The sequence below is a fragment of the Anabrus simplex genome, chromosome 2 (genome assembly GCF_040414725.1).
Source record: "Anabrus simplex isolate iqAnaSimp1 chromosome 2, ASM4041472v1, whole genome shotgun sequence".
NCBI lineage: Eukaryota > Metazoa > Arthropoda > Insecta > Orthoptera > Tettigoniidae > Anabrus > Anabrus simplex.
In genome coordinates this window covers 1039482330-1039510224 of record NC_090266.1, presented here as the reverse complement: position 1 = coordinate 1039510224, position 27895 = coordinate 1039482330, and the positions used below count along the sequence as shown (strand labels likewise).

The following is a 27895-nucleotide window of genomic DNA, read 5'->3' as shown; positions in this document are numbered from 1 at the left end:
ATACCAAGGAGGGTTCAGAAAAGGTCGCTCAACAGCTGAACAGATCCAAAATCTCAAAACGATCATCAGATATTGTACACTAAGGTCCAAGCAGTATGTGTCTGTCTTTGTGGACTTTAAGAAAGCGTACGACTCCATTGACCGGGAAGTCCTGCTAAACATCTTAAATGAATTTGGAGTTGATTTGAAACTGCTGGCATTAATTAGAGCCACCCTGACCGATACAAAATCCAAGGTGAAGTTCCATGGATGTCTCTCGCATTCCTTTGACATCAAAACAGGAGTCTGACAAGGTGATGGGCTATCCCCGATACTCTTCAACTGTGTTCTTGAAAAGATCATCAGAACCTGGCGGGTGAGATTACAGGAAACCAACTACAGTCCATTGAGAATAGGAACCAAATCCAAGGGGATCGCAACAGACTGCTTAGCATTTGCCGATGATATTGCTGTTCTCTCAAACGACATAGAAACCGCTAGAGCTCAATTTTAAATTTTAAAGGAAATTGCCAAACAAACTGGTTTGCAGATATCGTTTGAGAAAACAGAAGTAATGACTAACATCAAAGAGGCTCCACCAAAACTCCATACAAAATACGGGGACATCACCCGAGTAGACAAATTCAAATACCTGGGTGAGATTATCAGGAACAATGGACTGGACAAAGAAGCACTTCAGGAGCGAGTACGCAAACTGGAAATAGCCTAGCAAACATCCCGCACAATCTACAACAAAAAATGCCTTTCCCAAAACACCAAGATACGTCACTATGAAACAGTTCTGAAGCCAGTAGTTCTATATGCAGCCAAAACCCTGTCTCTAAATGCCAACAAAGGACTCCTTGAAGAACTGGAGAAAAGAGAACGCAAAATTGTGAGAGGAATCTTGGGATCAAAGTACAGAAATGGAATCCACCAAAAGAGATCCAACAAGGAAGTCTACAGAAAAATAGAGAAAATTACCAACACAATCAGAAAAAGACGGGCACGATTTTACGGTCATCTGAAAAGAATGGACGGAAGAAAGTTAACTAAAGAAATCTTTCACCTTTTGATTCAAACCCCAAAACCACAATTCCCTGGTTTAGAAATACCAAAGAAGACCTGCAAATGCTACATATCTCAGCTGAAGACGCCCTTAACAGAGATCTCTTCCGCAAGAAAATATTGACGAACGGGCTAAACCGAGACGAGCAACCGAAGAGAAGACACGGTGCCCCTTGGACAGAGGAGCGTAAGCAGGCCCACTCACAAAGAATGAGGGAAATTTGGGCTCTAAAGAAGGCCAAGTTCAGTGTCAAATGCAACAAGACTTAACGTGGTCCTTGATGGCCCCAGCGAATAATAATAATAATAATAATAATAATAATAATAATAATAATAATAATAATAATAATAATAATAATAATGATGAAGATGATGATGATGATGATGATGAATGGTCAGCATACTGGTCTTTTGTTTGGAGGGCTCCGGGTTTGATTCCCAGCCAAGCCAAGGACTTTATTCTTCCAATTTTCCCCTATTTTTCTTATATATATTCATGCATCAGCACTTTAGCATAGCATTTAATGTACTAAATAGCCTTCTTGCTTAAAATTTGTTGTTCTCGACCTTTCTATGTTTTGAATTTGATTGGTCAAACCTCCTGTGTACTGTGGCGTTTCTTTATTACGTCACGTCACTTGACGTCATTTTCTTTCCTTTTCCTTTACTTGTTTGATCCGTATTAAATTTTGGTAACTACTGTAACCATATTATGTTTCCTACATTTAATGTACTTCTTTTGCTGTTTACAATGCGTGACTCTTTCTCTAACTTTGTATGTTCTCAGTTAAGCTCTTAGCACTGCCCACTTTCCCTGCTATAAAGTGGGCACACCATTTCGTGCTGGGTGCAATGCATGCCAGCCCTCTTCACTTTTAACAAGCCTGAAACGCTTTAAAACTATAACACTACTTGTGGTTTGGCCTCAAACTTTACAAGGAACTACAAGATCTCAACCTTCTCGTCTTGGGACTTCAGAGCACCGTAACACACCGTAGCATGTGATCGCTTCTCGACTAAGACTTCAGTACGCCACAACATGGTGATCCCTAGACAGCAGTGTGTGATCAACACTTTCTCTTCTTCAAGTCTATGGACTTAAATCTGCAGCTAACTGGTGACTTACGGCATTTTAATACATTTAGGCCCGGTTGTATAAAGACATCTGACTGGAGATCAATTAAGAACTTAGTTCTGAAAATGAATTGAGATTACGACTTCATCGTGTTGTATAAAACTGAACTCGGTTTACACATGTGTAGTTCAAATGTAATCGGAGTTCAAAAAACACCGCAAAACAAATGAAATACGAAATAGCTCGGCCTGTTGGATAATACTTAAATAGTGGGATTGACCTGGCCGTGACTGTCAACAAATGAAATACGAAATTGCCGTGACTGTCGAAGAAGGAGAAGAAGATAATATTGTAATCTTGCGAAGTAAACATGGAAGGAACTTCACACAGAAAGAAAAGGGTGATCTGGTGGATATTGTACTATCAAGGTACAAACATATAATAGAAAATAAAAGAACCTATATGGTGACATCAAAGTTGAAAGAGAAAGCCGTTGACTTGTCAATGTTAAAGAGCTCTCCAACAACCATTTGAAAACTTACTGTAGCATAAAACCGAAGAGTTGTTAGGAACATACACATGGGTGATAGGGGATAATTTATTTGACTAGGTTTTTGTAGTGTGTCCCTTAACTTTAGTTCCAGTCGTTCCACAACATCTTTCGATAAACAAAATCTTATTTTGAACATTTCACACAATTCAATAATCGGATTCAGTCTGTGCCGAAAGACGCGAGGAGCTTGTTGTAAAATCAACTCTTCTTCATCAGACGAAAAGTCGGAATAATCTGACATCCCTGCTAAAGAAAATATATATGCTTTGTTTTGTAAACTTGAAACATAATAGAAAACTAAGTAACGACATGTTGGTATAGCAGTAGGCTATTGTTTATATGATATTCACATAACCTCACTTCTGAAAAAATCGAGCGATATTTAGCAATATTATTTAACTACTAGCATTCAATATATTTATAACGCACCTCGATATTATTAAGGTACGGCATTCTTACGCAGATACGATACAAGGAAACACTTCTCAAGTCTTCAGGTCTAGTTCAATGTTTAATATGAATGATAATGATCTAAGTTCAAGGAGATTAACCGACGAATATTCGGCAGTCAAATCTGAACTTAGATCAAGACGAGATGATCTTAGATTAGCGTTTATACAACAGAAAATCGAAGTTCAACTTGACTGGCAGCCATTTTTCCTCTTTAAACTCAGATCAAAAGTTTTATACAACCGGGCTGTAATCAACCTCAACTTTGCATCACAAGCTGTTTTTTAATGTATTACTACTTTTTTTCATGGCTGAATTTTTTTTTACTACTGCCAGGAGTGGCTTAAATTGAAGATATATTTCCACTTTACAACTGTTACCACTTTCAATCAATATGCAGTATTCAAAGTTGAAGAATTCATTTCTTGTAATAAACAAGGTGTCAGTATACTCAAGTTAAATCAAGGACAGTGAGTCTTTCACACTTTTTCTCAGTGTCAGTATTTATATTTGTGTTTCATTCAAATTAATCTGTGCCTTGTAAGATCTTTCTTCAAGCACTTCAAGTTAAATTATGAACAATGAGTCTTTGAATCTTTTTTTTTTTTTGCGTCAATGTGTAAACATTTGAATTTCAAAGTTATTTGACCAACTTAGTCCATAATTGTTTGTAACATTCATTTTTTCACTTTAAGAATGTAAGGTTCTGTGAACTTTCTCCTGTTATTTTTCAAAACGTTTAATAATTATCCTAGCTATGAAGTTAACATTTCAAGTCAATTGTTAACAAGTTTTCATGGTCAAGTTAAAGAATATTTGCAGTAAGTTGTTTAATACAATTTTTAAACATAAACAACTTTGTATTGGGTTTCTTCCCTGCTCAATTCCTTTACCTACCATCTTTTCAATCCATCTTCCGGTAAGCTTTTGACTTTCAAAACCTTATTCCATCTTCTGGGAACAGGATAAACTCCACTCCTTAGTAAATACTAAGGGAAGGATTTCATTATATATGACATTCCTTGTACTTTATATTTTTACAATTTTCTTTATGTCGGACCGACACAGATCTTATGGTGATGATGGGAAAGGAAATGGCTAGAAGTAGGAAGTAGTGACTGTGGCCTTAACTAAGGTACATCCTCAGCATTTGCCTGGTGTGAGAATAGGAAACCATGGAAAACCATCTTCAGGGCTGCCAACAATGGGGTTCGAACCCACTATCTCCCGAATGCAAGCTGACAGCTACTTGACCCAAAGCGCAGCTACTTGCTCGGTGCATGCCTTGTACAATTACCTTTTGGCACTATTGCAAATTTAAAATATCGCTCTCTTGACATTGCAACATTTAACTGGCCCTAGCTGAAAACTGGCTGCGGTAAATAGAGACCTTCCCCTCCCTTGAGGTTTAATGATCATGATACAAAATGCCAAGCAAATTGTAAATTGGTTCCTCTTGAAAAAAAATGGTACTGTTTTATTGGACGTAGTTAAGTCAGTTGAAGGGATTAGAGCTCTCTGTCCAGCTTTATTTCCACTTATGATTTCCATATCTGAACAATTTTCATACTCATTTCTTACAATTATGCCCTACTTTGGTTCCATTTAGGAGCCTTTTGGAAATGTTCAGATTTATAAGAAGCAAAACTATAGCTCCAATTTTTAGAATAAGAATATGGGGAGGCAAACCATTAATTTAAAGGAATTCAAAAATGATGTAGGAAATTGAAATAGCTAGCTTTCATCTTCAGTATTAATCTATGGATGGTAGTTTACAGTTTTGAACTACTGGGCATAAGCCCAATGACTTTCAAATTAATCAAGAATAGCAACTTTCAAAAAAATGATGACATCTTCTGCAGCAGAGAACGTTTTGCTATAAATTTCAATCACAATATCATCGTGAGTTAAAATTCTGGCTGGTAGTTCAATAACATTTGATCAGTCACCATCTACAGAGGGGTAGTTGCCCTTATCTATTTCGTGAAAAAAATCTGCAAATTCCTTTTTTTCTGTTTTTTTGTGGTTTTGCCTTATATTTTTATGTAAGCAGCATATTTTAAAAAAGGGTCAAAGAGGAGAGTATTTAATACAATTATAAATAAATAATTGTTTGGCAAAATTGCATTCTTGACATTTGTGTTATTTTGTTGGAGCACGTCAATGATTTCATTAATAATTGAAAGTTGTTCCTGGTTTGTTATGGTTACCATGTCTGCCAAATCAAAATTGAAAATCAGCACATTAGTACGACATGGAGAATCGACTTGCTTTGCTAACTACCGGAATGGAAGAAGTTAACAGCTTCAGTGTTAAAATTACAGCATGAGAAAAGTTAAAATTTCTCTGAAATCACTCAAGTTAACAAATATAGCGAGAACTACAGAAGAGACAGTAAAATTGCAATGAATAGCTTTCTCTTGGCCAAGCAACTCGCTACAACACAGGCTGAAGAAGCCGAAGAAGACGTCTGACTGCGCATACGTGCTTACCCCCTTTTACCTCTTCTCTTGTGCCACATGCCTCAGCACTCTGACAGTTCAGACAGCCTTGAAGTACTTGCAAGTACAATGTTAATCGGTCCAGCCATTCTCTCAAACTCACGGCAACAAAAATCAGCCTAGGGCCTAGTGTTTTAAATATATAGATTTTCTCTATTATAGTGTAATTAACTGCATAAATGGAGTAGGACTAATTCAAAACAATAACAATGTGATGCTTATCAAGAGAAGATAACAGAAGTAAAGCTTCTAAGAGCACACAAAATAAACAATTTAAACAAGATGAGAGAATCCCCGCCATGTGTTTAACTGCATTATAATTATGCGTTTAACTGCGTTATAATTTTTGAGCACGTAAGGAAGTGTTAAAGCTGTTCAAATTAGATGCTAAGTAATTAGGTTCCTTCTTCACTACTGCATAAATTGTGTTTAAGATTTTCCACAATCTCCATGACATAAAATTAACTATTTTTCATAATCAACCTAACATCACATTGTCTACCAGAAAAATGCTAATGTTCTTTCTTCCTAGAGTCAGTTTTAATGTCACATGTTCTCTTAGGAATGAGAAAGAATACATACCATTTAGGCAAAGTGGTAAATTCCATTTTTCAAGCTCAGTTTTTCTAGACCAATAACTCAAGAGAGAAAAAAAAGGATGACATGCAAATCTGGACTGTTACTATGTCACAAGAAAGCCAAGCTAAGGCTCTAAAGGTATCAAAACCCTTGATTTATGAAAATATTTAAAACCATAAATCCTGCTAAGAAGCTCATGAATAAGTTAATCAGCTTTTATTGAGTGGGTAAACCATTTCTGCCTCATAAGGCAGCCCCACAGAAGCGTCTAACAGCAAATGAAATGTGTGTGTGAGACACAGCTATCAGATTTAGTGGTACTTCCACATCTACTGTAAGAACTTTTAAGAAAAATACTTCTAGTAATAAAAGAAATCCCTTTTACAAAGAGGGCATACACAGTACTGTAAACTTCTGACATACTTAACTGAGAAGTTAGTTGGTACTACTGCTGCTGTTAGGTGTGCAAACAAAACGGCTAAGATGGCTGTAAATGATGCAGAGCAATCGAATTGAGAGCTTGAACTAGCCATAACAAATTCTGTAAATGTTGTACAACAACATATTAGAACATATTTTGGAAAATCACCCCCTAATAGACAGTCAATTTACTCTATATGACTGGTGCAGAAAATTTGAAATGATGCTGTTTGTGTAAAGACTGAAGTCTGGAAAGACCAGAAATATCAGAACAAGTGGATCGTTTGAGGTTTTTCTTTCTTTTTTAAATTTGCTTTACATCGCATCAACACAGATAGGTCTTATGGCAACAATGGGATAGGAAAGGACTAGGAGTGGGAAGGAAGTGACCGTGGCCTTAATTAGTGAGTTTAAAATTGGTCATCCTTTTCTGCCTTTCCTCCTTTCTCGCAAGATTTTGGTGTTTCAGCCATCCCTTCAAGAGCACTAGTTAGCCTCTAATGTCAACTTACAATGGACTTTCCCTCCATCATCGATGGATCAAGAGGTTACACCAGAGTACTTCCTTCCTGTATTATTTTAACTTACCATATGGGCACCGTTCACACCTATGCATAGGTGGTCACTCTTCATTTCTATATTTCTCTACATACATACAGAATTTTTAAAATTACAAGAGCTCGATAAAGCACCAATAATCTCTCCAATTAGATTACAAATCCATTCCTCACAAAATTATCATGAAAGTACTGTCAACAATCAGAATAAACAGTTACATTAATATAAATGACAGTTTAATGAACTCTTTATCATCATTTTTTTTCCTAACAAAGAACTTACCCTGCAAGGACCACCAAGGAAGTCTGGAACAAATTCTTCTGGAATATAATCAATCAGCCCACCAGGTTCTTGATAATCATTGCCTCCGTAGAAGAGAAATTTGCTGCGTGTATTTTCATCTGAAAGTATAATTACCCACAAAATGAATAAAGCCCTTACACCACTTAGGACTATCTACAGTATGTTACTAATTCATTTTAAGGGCAAGGACAATGATTTTCAAAATAAGCATCACAGTTCCCAGGAACAATGGGCCCTTCCTCTAGGGTTACTGCAGTAATGTTGCAAAGGAGTCTATACTTATATATATTTAACATCCCTCCAACTACCATTGGTCTTGAAAAGTGCCATTTTGCTCAGAAAGGATTCTTGAAGGTGATGACCCATAATCAATTTGCTCATACCATTTATTTAAATATTTAATATTTAAAGTTTGGTTGAAATATGTCCAGCCCTTTCCCTATTCAACAAAATAATTTTTAATGAAGAATTAGTCTATGTCACTTGACACAACTTGGCCATACAAAAGGAATATTCTAATTAGAGAGCTGCGAGAGAGTGATGCACAAAGATATTGGAGATCAGTTTTACCAAACTATCTTCATGTGAAATTGCTTGGATTTGGATGTGGCCTTCACTCATTCGGCATCACCCAGTCGATCGCTCCCCAGTGTATGGGACAGCTCGCTTTCAAACTCTGTGATACATGTAAGCTGTACCACAAATACAGTCTCTTCTGAAATAGTGGTGTGATGAGTATGTACATGCAGTACAAACTATAACTGCCTCAAATCAATTTGGCACTTGAAAGAGAAAGCAAAGCCTGCTAGTGGACCAATTTCATGTTGATTGACAGCTAGTATACCAGTAGAATGCAGAAGAGGGGCAGGAAGGGAAGGGAAGGTGCTGCTTTTCGTGATAGACTTGACTGGGAAGCATGGTCAGTAACTTAAAACCAATTGGTTCATTATCAGTACACATTCCTACATCCATGCATCAAGTGAATTATGCCACTGAAAAATCTAAACTGAAGTTTACGACAACAAGAGGACAAATGCGGGAGATTGTTCTCAATGTTCATAGTTTTATGAATAAAGAAGCTGAGGAAATTAAGAATAAAATGCAAGAACAGAACAGAAGAGAGTAGTTGAAAGTACAACGAAGAACAGCAGATGCAACAAAACTGTTGTAGAGGATGGTCTAGAGAATTTTAGTAGGACAGAAGCAGCACGAGACTGAAGGAACTTCATTTGGTACACCAGGAAAAATATGGAAATGGGAAAAGAATGTAACGGACAGTGCTGATATTGATAAGTGTCTTATTTAATGCACAATCCATTAATTTTATATTCATCAGAAAACCAGAAAACAACTCCATTAATATCTAAATTATGACCTGAGTTAGGAGAAAAGATTAGTTTCCAAGGAGGCTGTACCAGTTCAAGAAGTAATGTAGAAGAGTTAGACTTCAAATGGAAGATGAATAGATATAACAGAAGAGTTTTAATCAAGAAAAATTACGTAAGACGCATGAAAGTATCTTACCTTACAACCATAAAGAAGTACAAGGAAGAAGGCCATCACATCATATAACAAAGACAAAACCTATATACATAGTAGCCATTGTACACCTAAAGCCAGCACTTACGGTAATACTTCAGGAGTGTTACATCCCATCTCGAGAGAAGATCGACTGTATTCTCCATGCTGGTGGTAGGAGAGATTTTGTTCCTAATATACTGCTTATTTACCAGTTCCACAAGAAAAGTGAAGACTACCATAAAGATATGAATAGTTAATATTACCGTATATCCTTTGGTTGAAAGACAAGTTGATCCCTAATTTGGAACCCAATTCAGTGCATGTTATCGCCAACACCTCATACCACAACATGAAGAAAGACATAGCCCTGACATCAGATTCTAATAAGGATACTATGAAAAACTGGCTGCAGGTTAAAAATGTTTCATTCTGTGACTCCATGCTGAAAGTTCAACTATATGAACTTATTAAACTGCATAAGCCAAGGCAAAACTCATGTGCTTTTTTTAATACATTTTTAAAAATTACAATTTGCTTCATGTCGCACTGACACAGATAGGTCTTATGGCAATGATGGGATAGGAAATTTCTAGGAGTGGGGAGGAATCAACCATGGCCTTGACTAGGGTACAGCCTCAGCATTTGCCTGGTGTGAAAATGGGAAACCCTGGTAAAACCATGAACAACCATCTTCAGGGCTGCTGACTGCTTCTTGACCCAAACCGCGCAGACACTCACTTGGTACATACATAGTCGATGAAATCATGGCTGCTAGTGGGCAAACGATATTGAGATTGCCTCCATACCACACAGATATACAGCAGAACCTTGATAATTCAAAATCCCACCAAATTCGAAGCAGCTCTTGTTCCCGGAAATGAAGTACAGTTTTGCATGTTATTTAAATTGTCTAATTCGAAATATGGATAATTCGTAATTCGAAGAACAATGTCGGTCCCACTACTGAAATTCAGACTTTTAATTCAAAACTGTCTGGCTCCATGGTTAGCATGCTGGGCTTTGGTCCACGGGGTTCCGGGTTTGATTCCCGGCAGGGTCGGGGATTTCAACCTTAATTGGTTAATTCCAATGGCTCAGGGGCTGGGTGTATATGTTGTCTTAAGCATTAGAAATCATCCTAGGTAGGGCCCCATCCTCATAGACGTGCAGGTCGCCTACATGGCGTCAATGAAATTGAAATAATAAATAAGGTAGTTCAACCTATTCTATACAAATAAATATGAAATGTAGTATTTTATTCCTATTTAATTAAAAGTGGAAGCGGTACCGGTTTCGACCCTAATCTGGGTCATCATCAGCCAAATAAAATGCAAAAAACAAAAAACATTATTATTATTATTATTATTATTATTATTATTATTATTATTATTATTATTATTATCATTATTATTATTATTATTAATATTTTTATTCAAAACTGCCTTTACATTTTTAAAAAATAATATTTTACAGAGTTTTTAAAATTCAAAATGTATCCGCGTCATGATAGAACGCGTCTCCAGAACGTGCTGGGGTAGTTTTCCATACTTTCACTCACTTCGGTGTGTCTATAGTGTGCTTCGCATTTGCTAAGTTCAAGTAAAATCATAATTCTTTTGTATTCAGTGTTTTAAGGAATGCCACAATATTACGTAGTAAGCAGTGTGTGGATAAGCAGAATCCGCGAACACTGGCGATGCCGGCAGTTGGCGAAAAAGCGTGACTGATATAATCAATTCGTACGCACCGAACAATATTGTCAATGTTGATGAAACTGCTTTGTTTTTTTATGCTGAGCCCAAATGGACTTATGGTTTTAAAGGAGAAAAGTGCCAGGAAATCATTCAAGGGTGGGGGAGGTGGGCCATTGTACCATGTTGCAATGCACACGGAAGCGAGAAAATTCCTCCCCTCACTATGTGGCAACAAATGGAGACTAGAGGAATTGTGGGGGGTGTAAATGGTGATTGTGTTGAGAAATTTAGACTTGTGTGCCATTATGATGTTTCAAATTCATTATCAGGTGCATTAGGTTTGATGACCGGCTGAGCAGGGAACAGAGAAGTTCAGGACTTGCTCATAAAAGTTGCATATAATTGCAATAAGTGTTACTCTCTTGGTCAGAATGTCACAACCCATGAGAAACTTAGAAGCCTTCAGAAGAAGAAGAAGCGGGTTTATGCAGTACATTATTTTTAAAAATTTTTTTGCTCTTTGCTTCATGTCGCACCGACACAGATATGTCTTATGGCGACGATTGGATAGGAAAGGCCTAGGAATGAGAAGGAATCAGCCGTGGCCTTAATTAAGGTACAGCCTGGAGTAAAAATGGGAAACCACAGAAAAACATCTTCAGGGCTGCCGACAGTGGGGTTCGAACCCACTATCTCCCGATTACTGGATACTGGCCGCACTTAAGCGACTGCAGCTATTGAGCTCGGTACATTATTTCTAAACTAAAGAAATACGACATAAAATTATATGCTCGTTTGGATGCAAAAGTCCTCTAGTCTTATAATCTAGAGATCTATGACAGAAAACAACCTGAAGGTTATTGTAATATCAGCAATAAGCCAACAGATGTAGTCAGAAGGCTGGTAGAACTTATTTGTGGAACAGGGTATGATATTACAGCAGACATCTGATTTTCAGACATCATCCTGGTTTTTGAGCTCCAGAAGAAAAGGGTCATACGTAGGCACCTTGGAAAAAAAAAAACAAAAAAAAACATAAGAAGCAATTTTCTGCTATATTTGAAACAACTAAATACTGGCCAGAAGAATCAAGCTTGTTTGGCTTCAGGGAAGAGGTGACTATTATTTCTTACATACCCAAGAAGTACAACAATGTGGTTCTGGTAAGGCCTTTGCATTATGCCTTAAATTTGATGACAAGCCCACAGGAAGAAAATAGAAATAGTGACATTTTTACAACAGAATAAAATCAGGAGTCGATATTGTGGATAAAATGTCTGCCACTTACTATGTAGTGCATGCTTCATAGCGATGGGCATTGGTAGCTTTCTATCCAATGGTCAATATCTGTAGAATAAGTGCTCAGGTAATCTACATGGGCAACAAGAATAAAATAAAAACTCACAGACTCTTCCTGAGCAGATTATCTACTGAAGTGGTAAGCGAACATCTTCTGAGGATGGGAGGAACTATGCAGGGGTCGTGTAAACCAGCAGAAGAAAATTCGATGGGAGGGAAAGAAGAAAGCAGGAGGGGAAAGATGGAAGCGATGCTCTCCGAGCCAGAATGAGTTGAAACGGACAAGACTGACAAAGTACACATACGTAAAATGTTGAAAGTATTTGTATCTGGAACACAATGAAATAATCTGTACATCTTGTGATGGCTAGTGAACACGACAAGAAGAAATGTAAAGAGATCAATATCACTAACTGCATTCTCTTGTAGCACGTGTATTTGTATGAGAGAGAGAGAGAGAGAGAGAGAGAGAGATATCATATGATATACTGGAAATAACTCCCCAGACAGTCTGAGGACCACTTCTCCAAGTAAAGGATAAAGTACCGGGCGAGTTAGCCGTGCGGTGAGGGCCGCGCAGCTGTGAGTTTGCATCTGGGAGATAGTGGGTTCGAACCCCACTGTTGGCAGCCCTGAAGATGGTTTTCCGTGGTTTCCCATTTTAACACCAGGCAAATGCTGGGGCTATACCTTAATTAAGGCCATGGCCACTTCCTTCCCACTCCTAGGCCTTTCCTATCCAATTGTCGCCATAAAACCTATCTGTATCGGTGCGATGTAAAACAAATAGCAAAAAGAAAAAAAAAAAAGGATAAAGTGACTCATTCTTACCAATAAATGTGCTGACAAGAGTCCAAAGAATAGGAAATACCCGAGGAGCACGAATGACGAGAACTCGCCCCATTGTTTCTGGGTAATTCGCCTCCACAATTTCAATTATTCTTAGCAGAGCCTGGAAAACAAGAAATATGAATGATCATTATACTTTATGATATGGGAAAAAAAAGAATAAGAAGAAAAAGAGGTTTTTAAAAATGTTCACCAATTTCATGGGAAATACCACAATTTTAACTGAATACTAAATACAAACTCAGTCCAACATAGACCTACAAATTATTGTCTAAAACTGAAGAAGAAGTTACATACCCTAATACCTGGTCGCCATAAATGCCGCATATTTAAGCCCTCAAGGTCAACTAGCAGAGACCATGTTGAAACAGGCTGGCCCTGTAAACGTGTTGCTTCCTCCATCAATTGCAAGCCCTCTTCACATACATGAAGCGTCTGAAATACACACACGAGTTTACAATTACTTGACCATTCATTGCACAATCAATACACACAAACAGTTCCAATAGTATTCTAATGACAAACAAAAAAATACAACATTAGAAAATATCCTCTCTTTCTTCCTACGTACCCAACCATTCCCATCCATAATTCATGCTAACTGAAAAATACAGTTCATTCACCATATATCTTAAAGAATATGTAACATATCATCAAACTGAAACAACTGATTTGTTAGATCTAGAGTGGTGCTGTGTATGGACCACCTAATTACAGTAGTGTGTTTCAGAAGACACATTGACATAATTTCTCAAAGATTAAACAAGTGATAATTTGGATAATGAACTTGATAATATAAATGTGGATTAAAATCACGTAACATTACAGCTACTGTACCATGTAAATCTTATGCTAATCACAGTTTAGTAAAAAAAAAAAAAAGTGTAAAAACCTATTTGTATGTTTTAGGTTTTACTATTCATATTTCATAACATCTGTTGAACAGTGCATAAAATTGCATTATTTTCTTACAAGGATAGGGACAATAGTTTATTTGTAATTTTGTATTCAACAGTGCACAGGGTAAGGGATAAGTTATTTTATTCATTAAGCTGCTCAAGACAATTTAACTTCATGATCCCTAATCTCTTATAAAATATCCTTGGAACCTCTCTACACTGTCTTAAGTTTCATCGCATTCTCAGCCACAGAAACGAGATGGATTTATACAATGTAACAGCCCACACATGACCTGTAGATGATAGGTAAACCAGGAAAACAAAACTCTTCCTCTTGAATCAAGAATTGAGCACATGGACACAAATTAACGACAAGAACTCCAAATTATAGCTATGTGTAGTTCAGCATTGATAGTTTCATAGTAAAAAAAAAAAAAAAAAAAAAGAAGTTTCATCATTTACTTTAAACTGCAAAACACCATACACCAGCCTCACAAACACATAACAGGCTTTCGTTCATAAATTTTGGATTTTCAGTTAGATAGTACTGAATATTTTGGATGTTCATCTCATCTATGCAAGTAAAGCCATGCCTCGTCACTCGTCACTTCATTTAATATGGGCTGCAAATGGCAGCTGCAAATTGTTATTCTCTTCTACGAGTCCCTGGGATGTCTCAGTAACTTTTCGTAGTCCTGTGCGAATGAAATTTCAGTATTTTTGGAGTGTGTTATGCTAACAAATAGCTTACTGGTCAAAAGGGCTTATTTTTTTGCAAAGCTTTTAACTGATCATGGTAGGCCTATCACCAAAATATTTCATGCATCGAAATATGATGCTTTTAATTTCTCTTCTTTGCCCAATATTGATCCTATAGCTTTGAACTTAATGAGCATTCGACAAGCTATGCATCTATTAGGTGGAACAACTCCAGAAAAACATTCTTAAAATTCTTTACAACACTGAACAATTAATTTGTAGAATATAATATTACACATCTAAGCAGAGCACAGAACAGAACGGTACGTTTACAACAAACTAAATCAGTAATATGCAGTATATATGTTAACTGACTGTCATTCTTTAGGAGGATGCTTGTGTGCCACTGCAACAGCATAAAGCCATCACTACTCCATAGTATGGAATACAGTATTTGTGCCTAATTTTCTTGTCTTACTACAGACCCACTCAAGTCTTCCTAAAACCTGGTCTTACATTCCTCATTTTAAGCCTATAAAGATTACGCTCACTACAAATAAAAAATGGTTACTGAAAATATCATGAATAATTGCATATTTTCATAGATTCCAGTATTGAAAGTGAGCAATGATATAATAAATTCAGTGTTGAGCCAATACTGAAGTGCTCATTTAATTATTTTTTTTGCTAGTGGCTTTACGTCGCACTGACACAGATAGGTCTTATGGCGACGATGGGATAGGAAAGGCCTAGGAGTTGGAAGGAAGCGGCCGTGGCCTTAATTAAGGTACAGCCCCAGCATTTGCCTGGTGTGAAAATGGGAAACTGGGGCTGCCGATAGTGGGATTCAAACTCACTATCTCCTGGATGCAAGCTCACAGCCGTGCGCACCTAACCATATGGCCAACTCGCCCGGTGCTCATTTAATTAATCAGTCATTTATGTGAATGTACAGAGTATATTTCATTTTTATTAAGTCTTGGTAACTTGCAGGGAACATCTACATTTATCAGTGCATGTCGCAATTTCTGAAGCTTGAAGCCCAGGTCTGTATGCTTGCCAGCTATGTTTAGAAGGAGGGATTTCGACATGACGTACACAACTTGGAACAAGGAAACAATGGAAATCCACCGGTCAGGACCAATGGAAAACATTTCGGAAGCCCGGCGAGAGGCTAGAGAACCTTGCAAGATACGTTTGAAGTAAGCGTCAGGCACGCGATGTGTTGAACCAATGATATGATAGCGTCGCAGTAATTTTGGCTGGGCGTTGGTCTATGTAAGTGATGGCCCCAAACAAGCATACATCAGCGTCTGAGAGGGCAAATTAATAAAAGCGACTAGCGCGTGGGCTAGCTGCCCTTTATTCGGCAAGATTCCATGCAGGTGTGAGAAGAAGTATTATTTACGTGAGTGCGGGTCAGGACTTATGTACCTTGATCGTGTGGGGACTTGTAACTATTGTTGTAGATGCTCAGACAGCTTTTAATTCAATTCAAGATTAACTTTGGGAGAATGGCACTTATTTTTCAATTTCCAGAGGGAAAGAACAGTTTCAGATAATCATTTCAATGCATAGCAGCCTGCTTGTTTAAGTAGATTGTTTTCGAGGACGTGAACTTCACTATTTCCAGTCCAGCATTTAAATGGGAAATATTTGACCTAGTTACGAGGTTAGATAAGAAGAGTTGGTCCGCAGCTGAATGGGAACTGGTTTTTCACGGTCAGTGAATATTACCCTGGCTGTAGTGTTCTAGTAATTGGCACGTTAATCTTGACCCAGTTTTTCTACACCGTGAATGAAGAGATGTTTTAGACAACATCCAGAAGCAGAAGCAGTGACGGAGACTACGAGACCACATTTTGACGCCAGGATGGAGACCCAAGGACTGACCCAGTTCTATTCTGAAGGCATCATATTTGATATGACTGGTTAACATGATGGGGAGCTGGCTGTCCTGAAGGCAGGCCATGAAAAGTCGACGAAATAGATGAGTACTAAATTTTCGATGTAATTATGTATGTGTGCACGTGTTTTAATATAGCAAAAGGGGATAGGTTAGTTTTGATATTTAATTTCAGTTAGATTTGGCTTTTGTTTAGAAGGACTATGTCCTATTAAAGTAAATGTTAAGAAGCTTGTAAATGTAAACATAATTGTAATTTAAGTGTTACCGATGTGGACCGACTGCATACAGTAACAGCTTGCTTTCTTTCCATTTTATTCAGATTTTTAGCTGAATGGTTAGCGTCATTTCTTTTTACGAGCCTGTTACTTGTTTTAGCCTCATCTATTTTTGATCTGATTTGTTTTCTTTGATGGTTGAGATGCAGTGTACGTCTCGGGGCGTAAATATAAATAAGGATTTGAACTGAAGTCAGGAAGGACTAGACTAAAGTATTATTAATGGGAGTTCGAAGTGTACGGAAACATGCCGTCACGTTTTCTGGGATTTATTGCATGAGGTGTGAATGAGAATGTGTGAGATAGTGGAGTTTGGATCCACAAATGTTGGTAGCATCATCTTCATGATTATTTGAATGTCAAGCTGAGTGTAAATTAGCAATTGATGCACGAGTTCCTTGAATACAGTTTCGTATTCCAAGTTCCGAATATTTTGACTCAATTTTCTGTAAATTAATTATTATTATTATTGACGCAAGTTTCTTGCGTTGAAGACTGGGATATTTCAGTAACTCTCAGATGTTCAGACATGATCGATTGTCTATGTGGCAATTTCTTAGTTTCAAGCTATGGTATCATTACAGAGTTGGCCACTTTATTATTCAAGTTTAACTTTACGAGCGCGAGTGCTTTGATTTGTGACCAGTGCGGTCTCGTTTCTTTTCATGCGAGTGAATGTTAGTCGACATCATTTATATCTGTATCAGTTTTGGCAACTTTAGGACATGTGATATTTTGTGTGATTATGAGCAAGAGAACGTGTTCCTCATTTGAAAGGCCTGTATTTTCCATGATTGTGTGACTTGCCTCGGGTAGACTGGTGAGCAGCAAGTGTTAAGGGTTGGACCCTGTGTGTTTTGCTATTTGCTGCTTTATTTTGGAAGACTGAATCTCCGCTTTTGAGCCATTCCGCCGTGTTGTTGGCAAGGGTGATATGTGTGTCTACCGAGGAGAGTTTTATTTTCGCAGCCTATAATTCATGATGAGTTTATTGGTTTTTGTCCATGACACTACGGTTGTTGCAGTAGACGAGATTTTTATATCGTGACGTTTGTTTGGATTTTCTTATATGATATAACCGTGCTGAGGAATATTTTGTGTCATGTAATCTTTTTCAGGGGCCAACGTTGAATTTATGTATTGAAAGTTAAAGCCTACTCTGTTATTTTTATGAATCTGTGACATGTAATTTATTTCAGGAATCCACGTTGAATAGGAAATGTTGCTTAAAGTGTACATTTATTTCCTTATATTTTCCATCGAGATTTTGAGCGAATGAGAGTTGCGTAAATGCCGGATGCTTTTCTTGGTGAGCCCTGGAAAATATGACATGTTTTTGTTTCTCTGATTGCATATATTTGCCATTTATGTGATTTTATTTATGTGTGGTTCCGATCCACAGTGCTTTGTTGTGCTCATGATTCAGGGTGTATATATTTGCAGGATATTTTACTGTTCAGCGCGTTATATTTTGTACAGTTAGATTAGTTTTTGTCTCCCCTTTGCGCATTAAATCACATCTTTTCTTAAGGTTAGGGACGCCCACTTCAATGTCAGGTGACCGACCTCGATAGCTGCAGTCGCTTCAGTGCAGCCAGTATCCAGTATTCGGGAGATAGTAGGTTCGAACCCCACTGTCGGCAGCCCTGAAAATGGTTTTCCGTGGTTTCCCATTTTCACACCAGGCAAATGCTGGGGCTGTACCTTAATTAAGGCCACGGCCGCTTCCTTCCCACTCCTAGCCCTTTCCTGTCCCATCGTCGCCATAAGACCTATCTGTGTCGGTGCGACGTAAAGCAACTAGCAATGTCAAGTGTGCAGGAAAAGGAAACATACTCATCTACAGTCGAAAGAGTTAACAAAAACACAGCCAGGTGCATGGTGCGAGCACGCTTGCCAAAGTGTAAAATAAATACAATTCAAGAATTTTGCTTTGTAATCTTAACTATGTGTGTCAGCATACACTTTTAAATTTGTATGCTTTTATTTGATTCTCAAGATACCGGGCTAGTTGGTCGTGCGGTTAGGGGTGCACGGCTGTGAGCTTGCATCCGGGAGATAGTGGGTTCGAACCCCACTGTCGGCAGCCCTGAAGATGGTTTTCCATGGTTTCCCATTTTCACACCAGGCAAATGCTGGGGGCTGTACCTTAATTAAGGCCACGGCCGCTTCCTTCGCACTCCTAGGCCTTTCCTATCCCTTCATCGTCATAAGACCTATCTGTGTCGGTGCGACGTAAAACAATTAGCAAAAAAAAAAAAATCTCAAGATGGACTTTATCAAGTTGAGAGAATAATTCTGAGTCTCTGGTAAATTTCGATCAGTGTGATTTATTTTTTTGCTATTTTTCTTTTTTTTGTTTATTATTTTAATAAACATATTTTTTTCCTCTAAACTGACATCATGCTTTGCCTTGCTTTATTTATAGCTTTTAGTTGACCTCACTGTGTCCATATTTAGTTATATGTTTCCCATCAAAATCTAGGGTGTATATATTTTTAAGGCATTCTTTTTTCATAGTTCGAACTGAGCACGCCTGGGAGCGGCTGCCTAGTCTGAGGCAAATTACCTTGATGGTAGAAACGGGGACAGTGTCTGGTGCAAAGTTTATGATCTTCAGTAAACAAATACATCCTGATGATAGCACTAACCTTAAAATAACCAACAGACTGAAAAAGTCAAGAGCTTTAGATACGTGGGTGCTATCATCGATGAACAATTTGATCCTGAAAGAGAAGTGAAAGGAAGGATGGCAATGACAAAAAACACATTTGTGAAAAAGAAATCGTCCTTTCGCAATGACCTACTACATTTAAAAATAGACAAAGCATGGCTAGAGATTAAAGTTTAACTGGTCAGTTCTATTATACGGTGCAGAAACATGAACTTTCAAATGTGCCTTATTAAAACATTTAGGAGCTTATGAAATGTGGACTCACCGCATTCCTGGGTTTCTCGACTAATAAATCAAGAAGTACTTAGAAGAGCAATGAATGTTGCCTGGAAACTCATCCAATGCATAAAATGCTGCTAAATCTCTACCTTGGCCACATCATGGGGAACGATCATTACAAAACCTTGCAACAGATTTTACAAGGTAAAATGTAATGCATAAACATTTGTGTTTATGTGTGCATTTGGATTTTTTTTTTTTGAAGTAATAATGTAAATGTAAGTGTATTTTACAAGAGTTTGAACTACCTCAATTTCTGTGTAAGTAATTACCACCTGACATGTAAAAATACAACACATGAAGTGTTAACTTTCCATACCTTTCTGTTCTATTCTTCATCTCAAAAGTGAAATTGCATTAGCAGATATTTTTGCAGCTATATCCTCTCACTGGCACAAAACAGTGCCTTTTAAGACTTCTCTAATTCATCCTGATTTACAATCAATAGATGCCATCAAGAGCTTGTTCCTTACCAACTGAAGTAATCCTTCCTCTCCAATAGCTTTCATAAGGCCCTTGACATCCATTTGACCTAAGCGAAGCAGATATAAAGGTCGTCCATCTGAAAAATGAAAAACATAAAATAACAATAAGAGATTGCCTGGCACTACAAAACAATTCCTTAAGCTCATTCATTGTGCTTGGAAGTTCACATAAATGGTGTGTTTTTTCACAATAATTGCCTTTCCACCAAACCTTATTTTTTAATGATAATTCAGCAACTATAAGTTGAAATTCTTTTGTCGAAGGGATGCAGTGACCCTGTCTTTCAGTGAGCAACCACTGCAATTAGCCTCCCAAGTATTAGCACGTAAACCAAAGATCCAACTGACATGAGGAAATGTTTGTCAGGCACAGACCCTCTCAAGGACAAGTATGATCTTATGTTATATCTCTAGCCTTTTCTTATGTTTATCCAGCTTTCTTGGTATCTAACTGCCTGCATCTAGACTGAAGATCTGGCAAAAAGGTCCCCTCAATTAACGCTGAAGCCTGCCCTCCTGATGAAGCTATGAAGCAAAAACGAACTCATCAGGGGCTGAGAAGAAATGAATGTAGAAGAATCAGGTTTGATAGGGATGGCAGTGTGTGAAGATTGGGAGATTGTCCTCATCCTTTTGTGTTTTCTTGTTTGACCTTGTCTCCTGTTCTTATTGCTCCCTCTTCCCACATTTATCTATCATTGTGTTTATCCTATTATGTGTTCCTTCTGAAGTTATGAGCACAAGGCATGATAAGGATTGAGGTGGTTCATCACTATTTTCCTCACCGAGCCAGAAAGTGCACTATTATAGCAAGAATGGCCCTATGAGCTATGAGCTATGAGAGGACCATTAATGACATCATCCAGAGGCAACAGTCACGCTCTGAATGTTGCTACTCAGCATCACCCATTCCTCAGCAGATTCCATACCATCACAGCTGTAAATGGGACTGAGACTTTGCTAGTAACTACATTTTGCTCTGCCTTATGCAACATTCATCAAGAAATTGTAAAAGGCAGAAGTTTTTTAAAAGAAGAAAGTTGATATTGCTATTTTCATTACAGATCTTGTTATTTGAACCAGTCCCACTGTCTATGGATAATGTGCCTATCCCTTGCTCAGAGGTCCCAGGTTCGATTCCTGAACGGGTCAAGGATTTTTACCTTGATCTGCGGGCTGGTTCAACGTCCACACAGCCTACATGATTACAACCGAGGAGCTATCTGACGGTGAGATGGCAGCCACGGTCTAGAAATCCAAGAAAAAGGCTGAGAGAATTTGTCACGCTAACCACGCAGCACATCATAATCTACAGGCTGAGCAGTGTTTGCTTGGTAGGCCAAGGGCCATCAAGACTGTTGTGCTATGGGGTTTGTTTGTTTGTTTGTTTGTTTGTTTGTTTGTTTGTTTGTTTGTTTGTTTGTTTGTTTGTTTGTTGGTTATTGCAATGTACGGGGCATGAAACATCTTGATCAACAGCTCCATGTACTTAATAATATGTGTAAAAATCCGTGCGTTTACCTGATTAGGTATGGTTTATATACTTTTTTTTTTGTCGCACCGACATAGACAGGTCTTATAGCAACAATGGGACAGGAAATGATGATATGAAGTGACCGTGGACTTAATTAATCCTCAGCATTTGCCTGTTGTGAAAATGGAAAAGCACACAAAACCGTCTTCAGGGCTGCCGACAGTGGGATTTGAATTCACAATTCCTCACACAAATTATCGTCTTCTAATTTCTGAAGATCTTCACTTACACTACCGTTGGAATCACTATCTAAAACACTGTTAATTAACTTCACTAATTCTTCGTGTTCAGAAACGCGCGCGCTGCTAGTTGCCATATTGAATACTGGCTTGAAAGGAATTTGAAATATTTCCGAGTCACCCTATACACTGGTGTGAAGGTCGAACAAGAGGAAACTTCTACATACCCTTGTGTCAACCTTCTAGTATACGAAAATCTTAACGCAAGAGCCATTTCTTACAAACTGAGTGGACTATAGAAAGACATCTGAGCATTGGCAATGCGCGGGCCCAACTCGTCATCAGAGTTGTAGGTTATGTGCGCGCAAGCGGGTATGCCTCTGAGTTCATTGGGTTAAGAAAATCTGTTAGGAATGTGCAGGTATACTGAGATTTTTCAATGATACAGACTACTATCTGATCTGTGGTGAACCAAGTAACTCTAAGTCTAGCATAGAGAAAATGAAATCTGTCTGCAGATGAATAAGGATAGAAAATCTCCAAGACAAGGAAATTAGACAGAAGCACATGGATATGAGTAGCAAAAAGTTTCAAACAACAGAGAGTAAGCAGGTTTCCAGTATATAGAAAGAGAATGGGTGGCTTAGAGGGATGCTGTAGTAGAAAGAGCAAGGGAATGTCTAGGAACAATTGTGAAAATGAGAAAAAGCAAACATCTTGCTGAAGTGATGAAGTGAGGGCAGTTTGTAAACTTAAAAAAAAAAGAAGTCCTCTCAGTAATGGCTCCAAACAAGGACTGATGCAGACAAGGAATTGTACACAGATGGAAGAAACAAAGCGAAACAAACAAATATTGAATCCAAGAGGAAGTAATGGGAAGATTTCGGTAATAACCTGGAAAGGCTAGGTCAAGCGGCAGGGAGACCTTTGTGGACAGTAATAATCTTAGAAAGGGAGGGGCAAAAGGAAGAATAGCGTTTTGGGTAAATCAGGTGAACTTATAGCAGATCCCACTGTATCACTGGAGAGGTGGAACGAATATTTTGAAAGTCTTCTCAACGCAAAAGGAAATCTTTATGCTGACGTCACGAACAACCGAGTTTGCCAGAAGGATGACAATGATGACAGTGACGTTACGCTTGAGGAAGTGGAAAGGATGGTAAATATAATTAATTGTCACAAAGCAGCAGGAACAGATGAAATTAGACCTGAAATTGTGAAATATAGTGGAAGGCAGCAATGGAATGCTGGTAAGGTACCTACTGATTGGACAAAAATAGTTATTGCGCCTATCGATAAGCAAGGGAAGGGAATAGGAAGGACTGCAACAACTAACTGCAATACTCTAGCAAGCTTACTTTACTGTAGTCTTAAATGTGAATAGAAATCCCATCTTGAGCAGCATAAATCTGCAGCTGTGGACAATATTAGTATAGCTAGGGGAAATACGTCCAGCAGCAACAGTAAACAAACACTTACTTCTTCCACAGATGGCAATCCTAACGATTATTTTTGTATCTGCATATGTCCCATAGAATGTACTAATCAACCCAACCATGAAAACATTCTTAGAAGACATCAGTAGCTGCATCCATGAAGCAAAACATATAAAAACCTATTTCAAGCGTACAAGAAACCTAAAATGGAGGTTTATACAATTTAAAAATCCAGGCCCTAGTAATGACTGATATGAAGCATGGGTTTATTTTTCTTTGAATAAATCACCTCTGCCATAATTTATCACCATTAATCAACTGAAAATGATATATTCCTGGTGGCGTGGGGAAGCACTGCTTAAATATGCAGGAATGGCAATGATAAATGACTTGGTAATGTAATTCTTTATTCGAAGAAATTAGAAAGAATGGACCAAATGAAGTGGACATTGGACATCAAGCTGACATCATGATGGGGCGACATCACGGAGTAGACCAAACGTTCAGTAAATGAATTTTGTAAAAATTAACAATTATAAATCCAAACTTTCTGGGAAATCCAAACTTTCTGGGAGATGAAATGAGAAATCATTGAAAGTAATTTAGAGGAGAGCCAACAGTAAAACTTGAACTGACTCATTCCCCAATTCCAGACATCCAAAGTTACCAGCTGAACACACAGAGATAACCTGATCGACTTTCCATCTTGCAGATTCTTTCTTTATAATTACAACACCTTGCTCATAATAAAAAAGACCTCTCTACACAGGATTAATATTTTAGTAAAGTTAACAATTGTTTAATTCATCCCTAATTTAACAAAATTATGCTATAGGAGCCCTTAAGATAGCACACAAGCCTCACACAATTAAACACTACTTCAGTAACTGTAGAAACATTTCTACTATGTTACAGTTTTATGAACACTTCTCAACATGAAAGATAACAGGCTGAAAATATCTAATTCCTGCAGTAAAAGCATGACCAAATGGAAGGACACATTATCATGGAGATTTCTTGACTAGTTAAAACATGGAGGTTTGTCTGTACTTGGCCAAAAACAGGGTACACTTCTATGCTATTAGAACAAGTTTAAAATATGACATTTGCTAAAAACTGCCCTGAATGCTGATTGTCACTTCTCAAACATAATAGGACTAATCACGTTTATTGGCAAAATGGGTACTGGACAAATATAAATTAAAAATACAAATAAATTTTTGATCTTGATTCTTCCATACTAGTCAGGTTGGTTTATGAGTGAGAAAGTGTATCATAAACACCATGGGAGTAGAGGAACACATCTTTTCTCACTCATAAACAGGGTTTAACAAAGGAAGAAATGCATCACCATCATCTCATAAGAATTTAAAGATTCATAGTTATAATCTTGAAATAACTACTTTGCCAGTCAAGAACACAAGGAATACAAGCATCACTAAATATAGAAATCTACAGGAAATGGTTATTTCTGTGTTCTGCAGCTCATCTCAAAGTCTGGAGAATGAAAACCCTTAACAGAGTCAAATTATTAACTCTTCAATTCTAATACCTACCATCTGATACTGCAGTCCACAACTTTAATTGAAAATCCACAGCCTGTATCCAGTCATTCGACCGGGTCAGGAGTGGGATGAATGAAGCCCCCACCTAGCGGCGAGGATAGAAATTGTTTCCACTGCCGAAGCCTGTCACACTCCTCTGGGGCAATGATTATTGACTGACAGATGAAATGAAATGATATTGGAGTGTGTTACTGGAATGAAAGATGACAGGGAAAACTGGAGTACCCAGAGAAAACCCTGTCTGGCCTCCGCTTTGTCCAGCACAAATCTCACATGGAGTGACCGGGATTTGAACCACGGAACCCAGCGGTGCTGCCTAAGCAACGGAGGCTGTACAACTTTGATTGTTTTTATGATTTCTACAGGTACCACTATGCACTCTCAACTATAAAAATTAATACTGTTTAAAATCTAATTCATCAAAATTCACATATTAAGTAAATATTTAGATTATAAACAGTTAAAGTAAAATATACCAATACTTGCCTCTGTCACTGTGATGCCAGCCTCCAGGGAAATAATCTTTCACAACCTGGGGAGTCTGGTATTCTGACAGAATGCGATCCACTTGATGTTTCTTACGCCACAACAATGACTGTGAAAGTAACTCTCGCGCCTTTTCAACATTGAAGTCTCGAGCACGCAGGAAACGGAGTAAAGTGGAATCACTTGGAACCTGGTTAAATTAATTGCAAGCTTAGATTCAAATGCTATAAACCTAAACTAAATACAAGATTATACTTACACAAAGGTATTTTTATAAAAGAAGATTTCTAAAGTTTACATTCAACAATTGAAATTATTTAGTCAGTCACAAGTAATAAAACAGAGAAAACAACCATTTTTTTTTCTTATTTCAAAATAAAGCAATCATATGGCATTCACTTGGATTATTTCCCTCATGAGAACATTTTGTCAATGATTTTACATTCATTACTACCACTCACTATGTTTCATGGTTGGAGTTGTATTTGAATCATTACAGTTTTTTTTTTAAATTGGTGGCATGGCTGCAAAACGACTTACTTTCCCTTTCTGTAAATCTGCAACCCACTTCCTCAGCTGAACAAGACGTGACTCCTGAATAAGAGTGAGATCTCCCAAGTAGCGGTGAATGTAATCTGTTTCCAACTGGAACTGAGATTCTGAAAGGAAAAAATATATGTATATATTTTCACAGTCTAGTATACTAAATGTAAATTGTTTTGAATTAATGCCAGACTGAAAGTACCATGCATTCATCCAGGGAATCAAGAAATGTAAATACACTTAAAAAGCCTTCATGTGAACTAAGCTGTGAAAGTACACAATAATGAATGCCAAATTTAGAAAATAAGAAGAAAAGAAGAAACTATAATAAGCAGAACTAGTTATAAATTGCTTCATTAACTATCTAAATAACTGTCATTCATCTAATATGCTGTGTTTGTACTGAAATGATAAAGAGTGTTCTGTAATTGCAGATCTGCCTGGTTGGTCGAGACAAATTTTCCTTTCATGCTTCTTAGTATTTGGCCAATGATCTTGAGGTTTGACCCCCGTAGAACAATCATCATCATCATCATCATCATGCTTATTGTTTAAAGGGGCCTAACATCTTAGGTCATCAGCCCCTAATCATCATCATCATCATCATCATCATCATCAACAACAACAACTTGTTAGCATTTGTTTGTGTAGATCTACATGTTTGGCAAACATACACAATGCCTTCATTTTGTAATGAAACCTTGTGTATAATGTATCAGGTATGTTGAGTCTTCAGCCCAAAGGACAGCTGAATATTCAACAGCTTCACCATCAGCATATCAGATACCGGTACCATTAAGTCAATAAAGAATTCATGTAACTCATACAACTGAAGAGTGGACTTATTTGATGGAACATTACATGAAGTGAAGAAAATACAGAAAAAAATGGTACCATCAAACCTTACAAACCTTCCGGAGTCGACCACTATAAAAATTTCACTGTTGCACATATTTCTTGTCATTCAGGTGTCTACGAATTGCCAATGTCGGCTGTCAGCTGACTGACACGTCTTCCACCTACTACCTGACAAGGATGTATGGAGCATATTGTGTCAACAGTAACAATATAAAATACAAATATAACATAAATGAAATATAAATGAAATGTAAAATATAAATTAAATATAAATGCAATATCTAACTTCTACCAATTTGGTCTTGTATGAAATAAAAAGAATAAATATTTCCCGATTTGAATGCTTAACAACATTACAGTATATAATAAAAATTATTATTCCTTACAATCCTAAAATCTTACATGGTGAAATTGTATTCCGGTACAAAGTCGACCATCTGCATCTCAATACGGCATGCAGTGCTCTAAGGCAAGCCGGGCGAGTCGGCCGTGCGGTTAAGGGCGTGAAATATTTATTAACATCTACTGTAGAGTATAAAAGACCAACCTTCATTAAAAAAATAAGTTAGTGCCTGAAAGGGTTTCGGAAGAATGGATATTGTGTTTGTGGGGGTCAACCACCATCTAAACCCCTTAGGGGAGAAATATTTTGAAACCAAGCTCGATAGTTGCAGTCGCTTAAGTGCAGCCAGTATCCAGTATTCGGGAGATGGTGGGTTCGAGCCCCACTCTCGGCAGCCCTGAAGATGGTTTTCCGTGGTTTCCCATTTTCATACTAGGCAAATGCTGGGGCTGTACCTTAATTAAGGCTACGGCCGCTTCCTTCCCATTCCCTAGGCCTTTCCTATCCTATCGTCGCCATAAGACCTATCTGTTGCAGGTTATAAACTTCATTTTCCTTGTCCGTATTGAAGATCTACTTGTGATACAATTCCTTTAGTTTTGCCAATTGCCACCTTTTCAATACATACTGTATACCCGGTTGATAGGAATCTTGCAGCAGCCACAAACAAGAGGGATAAAAAGAAGAAAAGAAGTTTGAGATAACCTCCAAGAAATAGCCAATTTAGGTTGAAAAAGTGGTGACTTCAATATGTCCTTCCAATGGTGAGCCAATTGCCAAGGTTCAACCAGGTACTCTTGCAGAATATGAATCATGCATTGAATCTGCAAAGGAAGCTTGGGAGGTCTGGGCTGACCTGCCAGCTCCCAAACGAGGAGAAAT

At 37.8% G+C, this 27895-nt stretch overlaps 1 protein-coding gene across 1 annotated transcript in view; it reads right to left on the bottom strand.

Moving 5' to 3' along the window:
* Positions 1 to 27895, bottom strand: part of retm (real-time) — a 615997-nt gene that overhangs the window by 86451 nt on the left and 501651 nt on the right. Inside the window, exons 7-12 of the mRNA XM_067141962.2 lie at positions 25810 to 25928; positions 25270 to 25459; positions 20058 to 20146; positions 13147 to 13284; positions 12832 to 12952; positions 7466 to 7584 (exon numbers count right to left, since the gene is read on the bottom strand). Coding sequence (XP_066998063.2) covers positions 7466 to 7584; positions 12832 to 12952; positions 13147 to 13284; positions 20058 to 20146; positions 25270 to 25459; positions 25810 to 25928 — 776 coding nt within the window. The remainder of the gene's footprint in view (positions 1 to 7465; positions 7585 to 12831; positions 12953 to 13146; positions 13285 to 20057; positions 20147 to 25269; positions 25460 to 25809; positions 25929 to 27895) is intronic.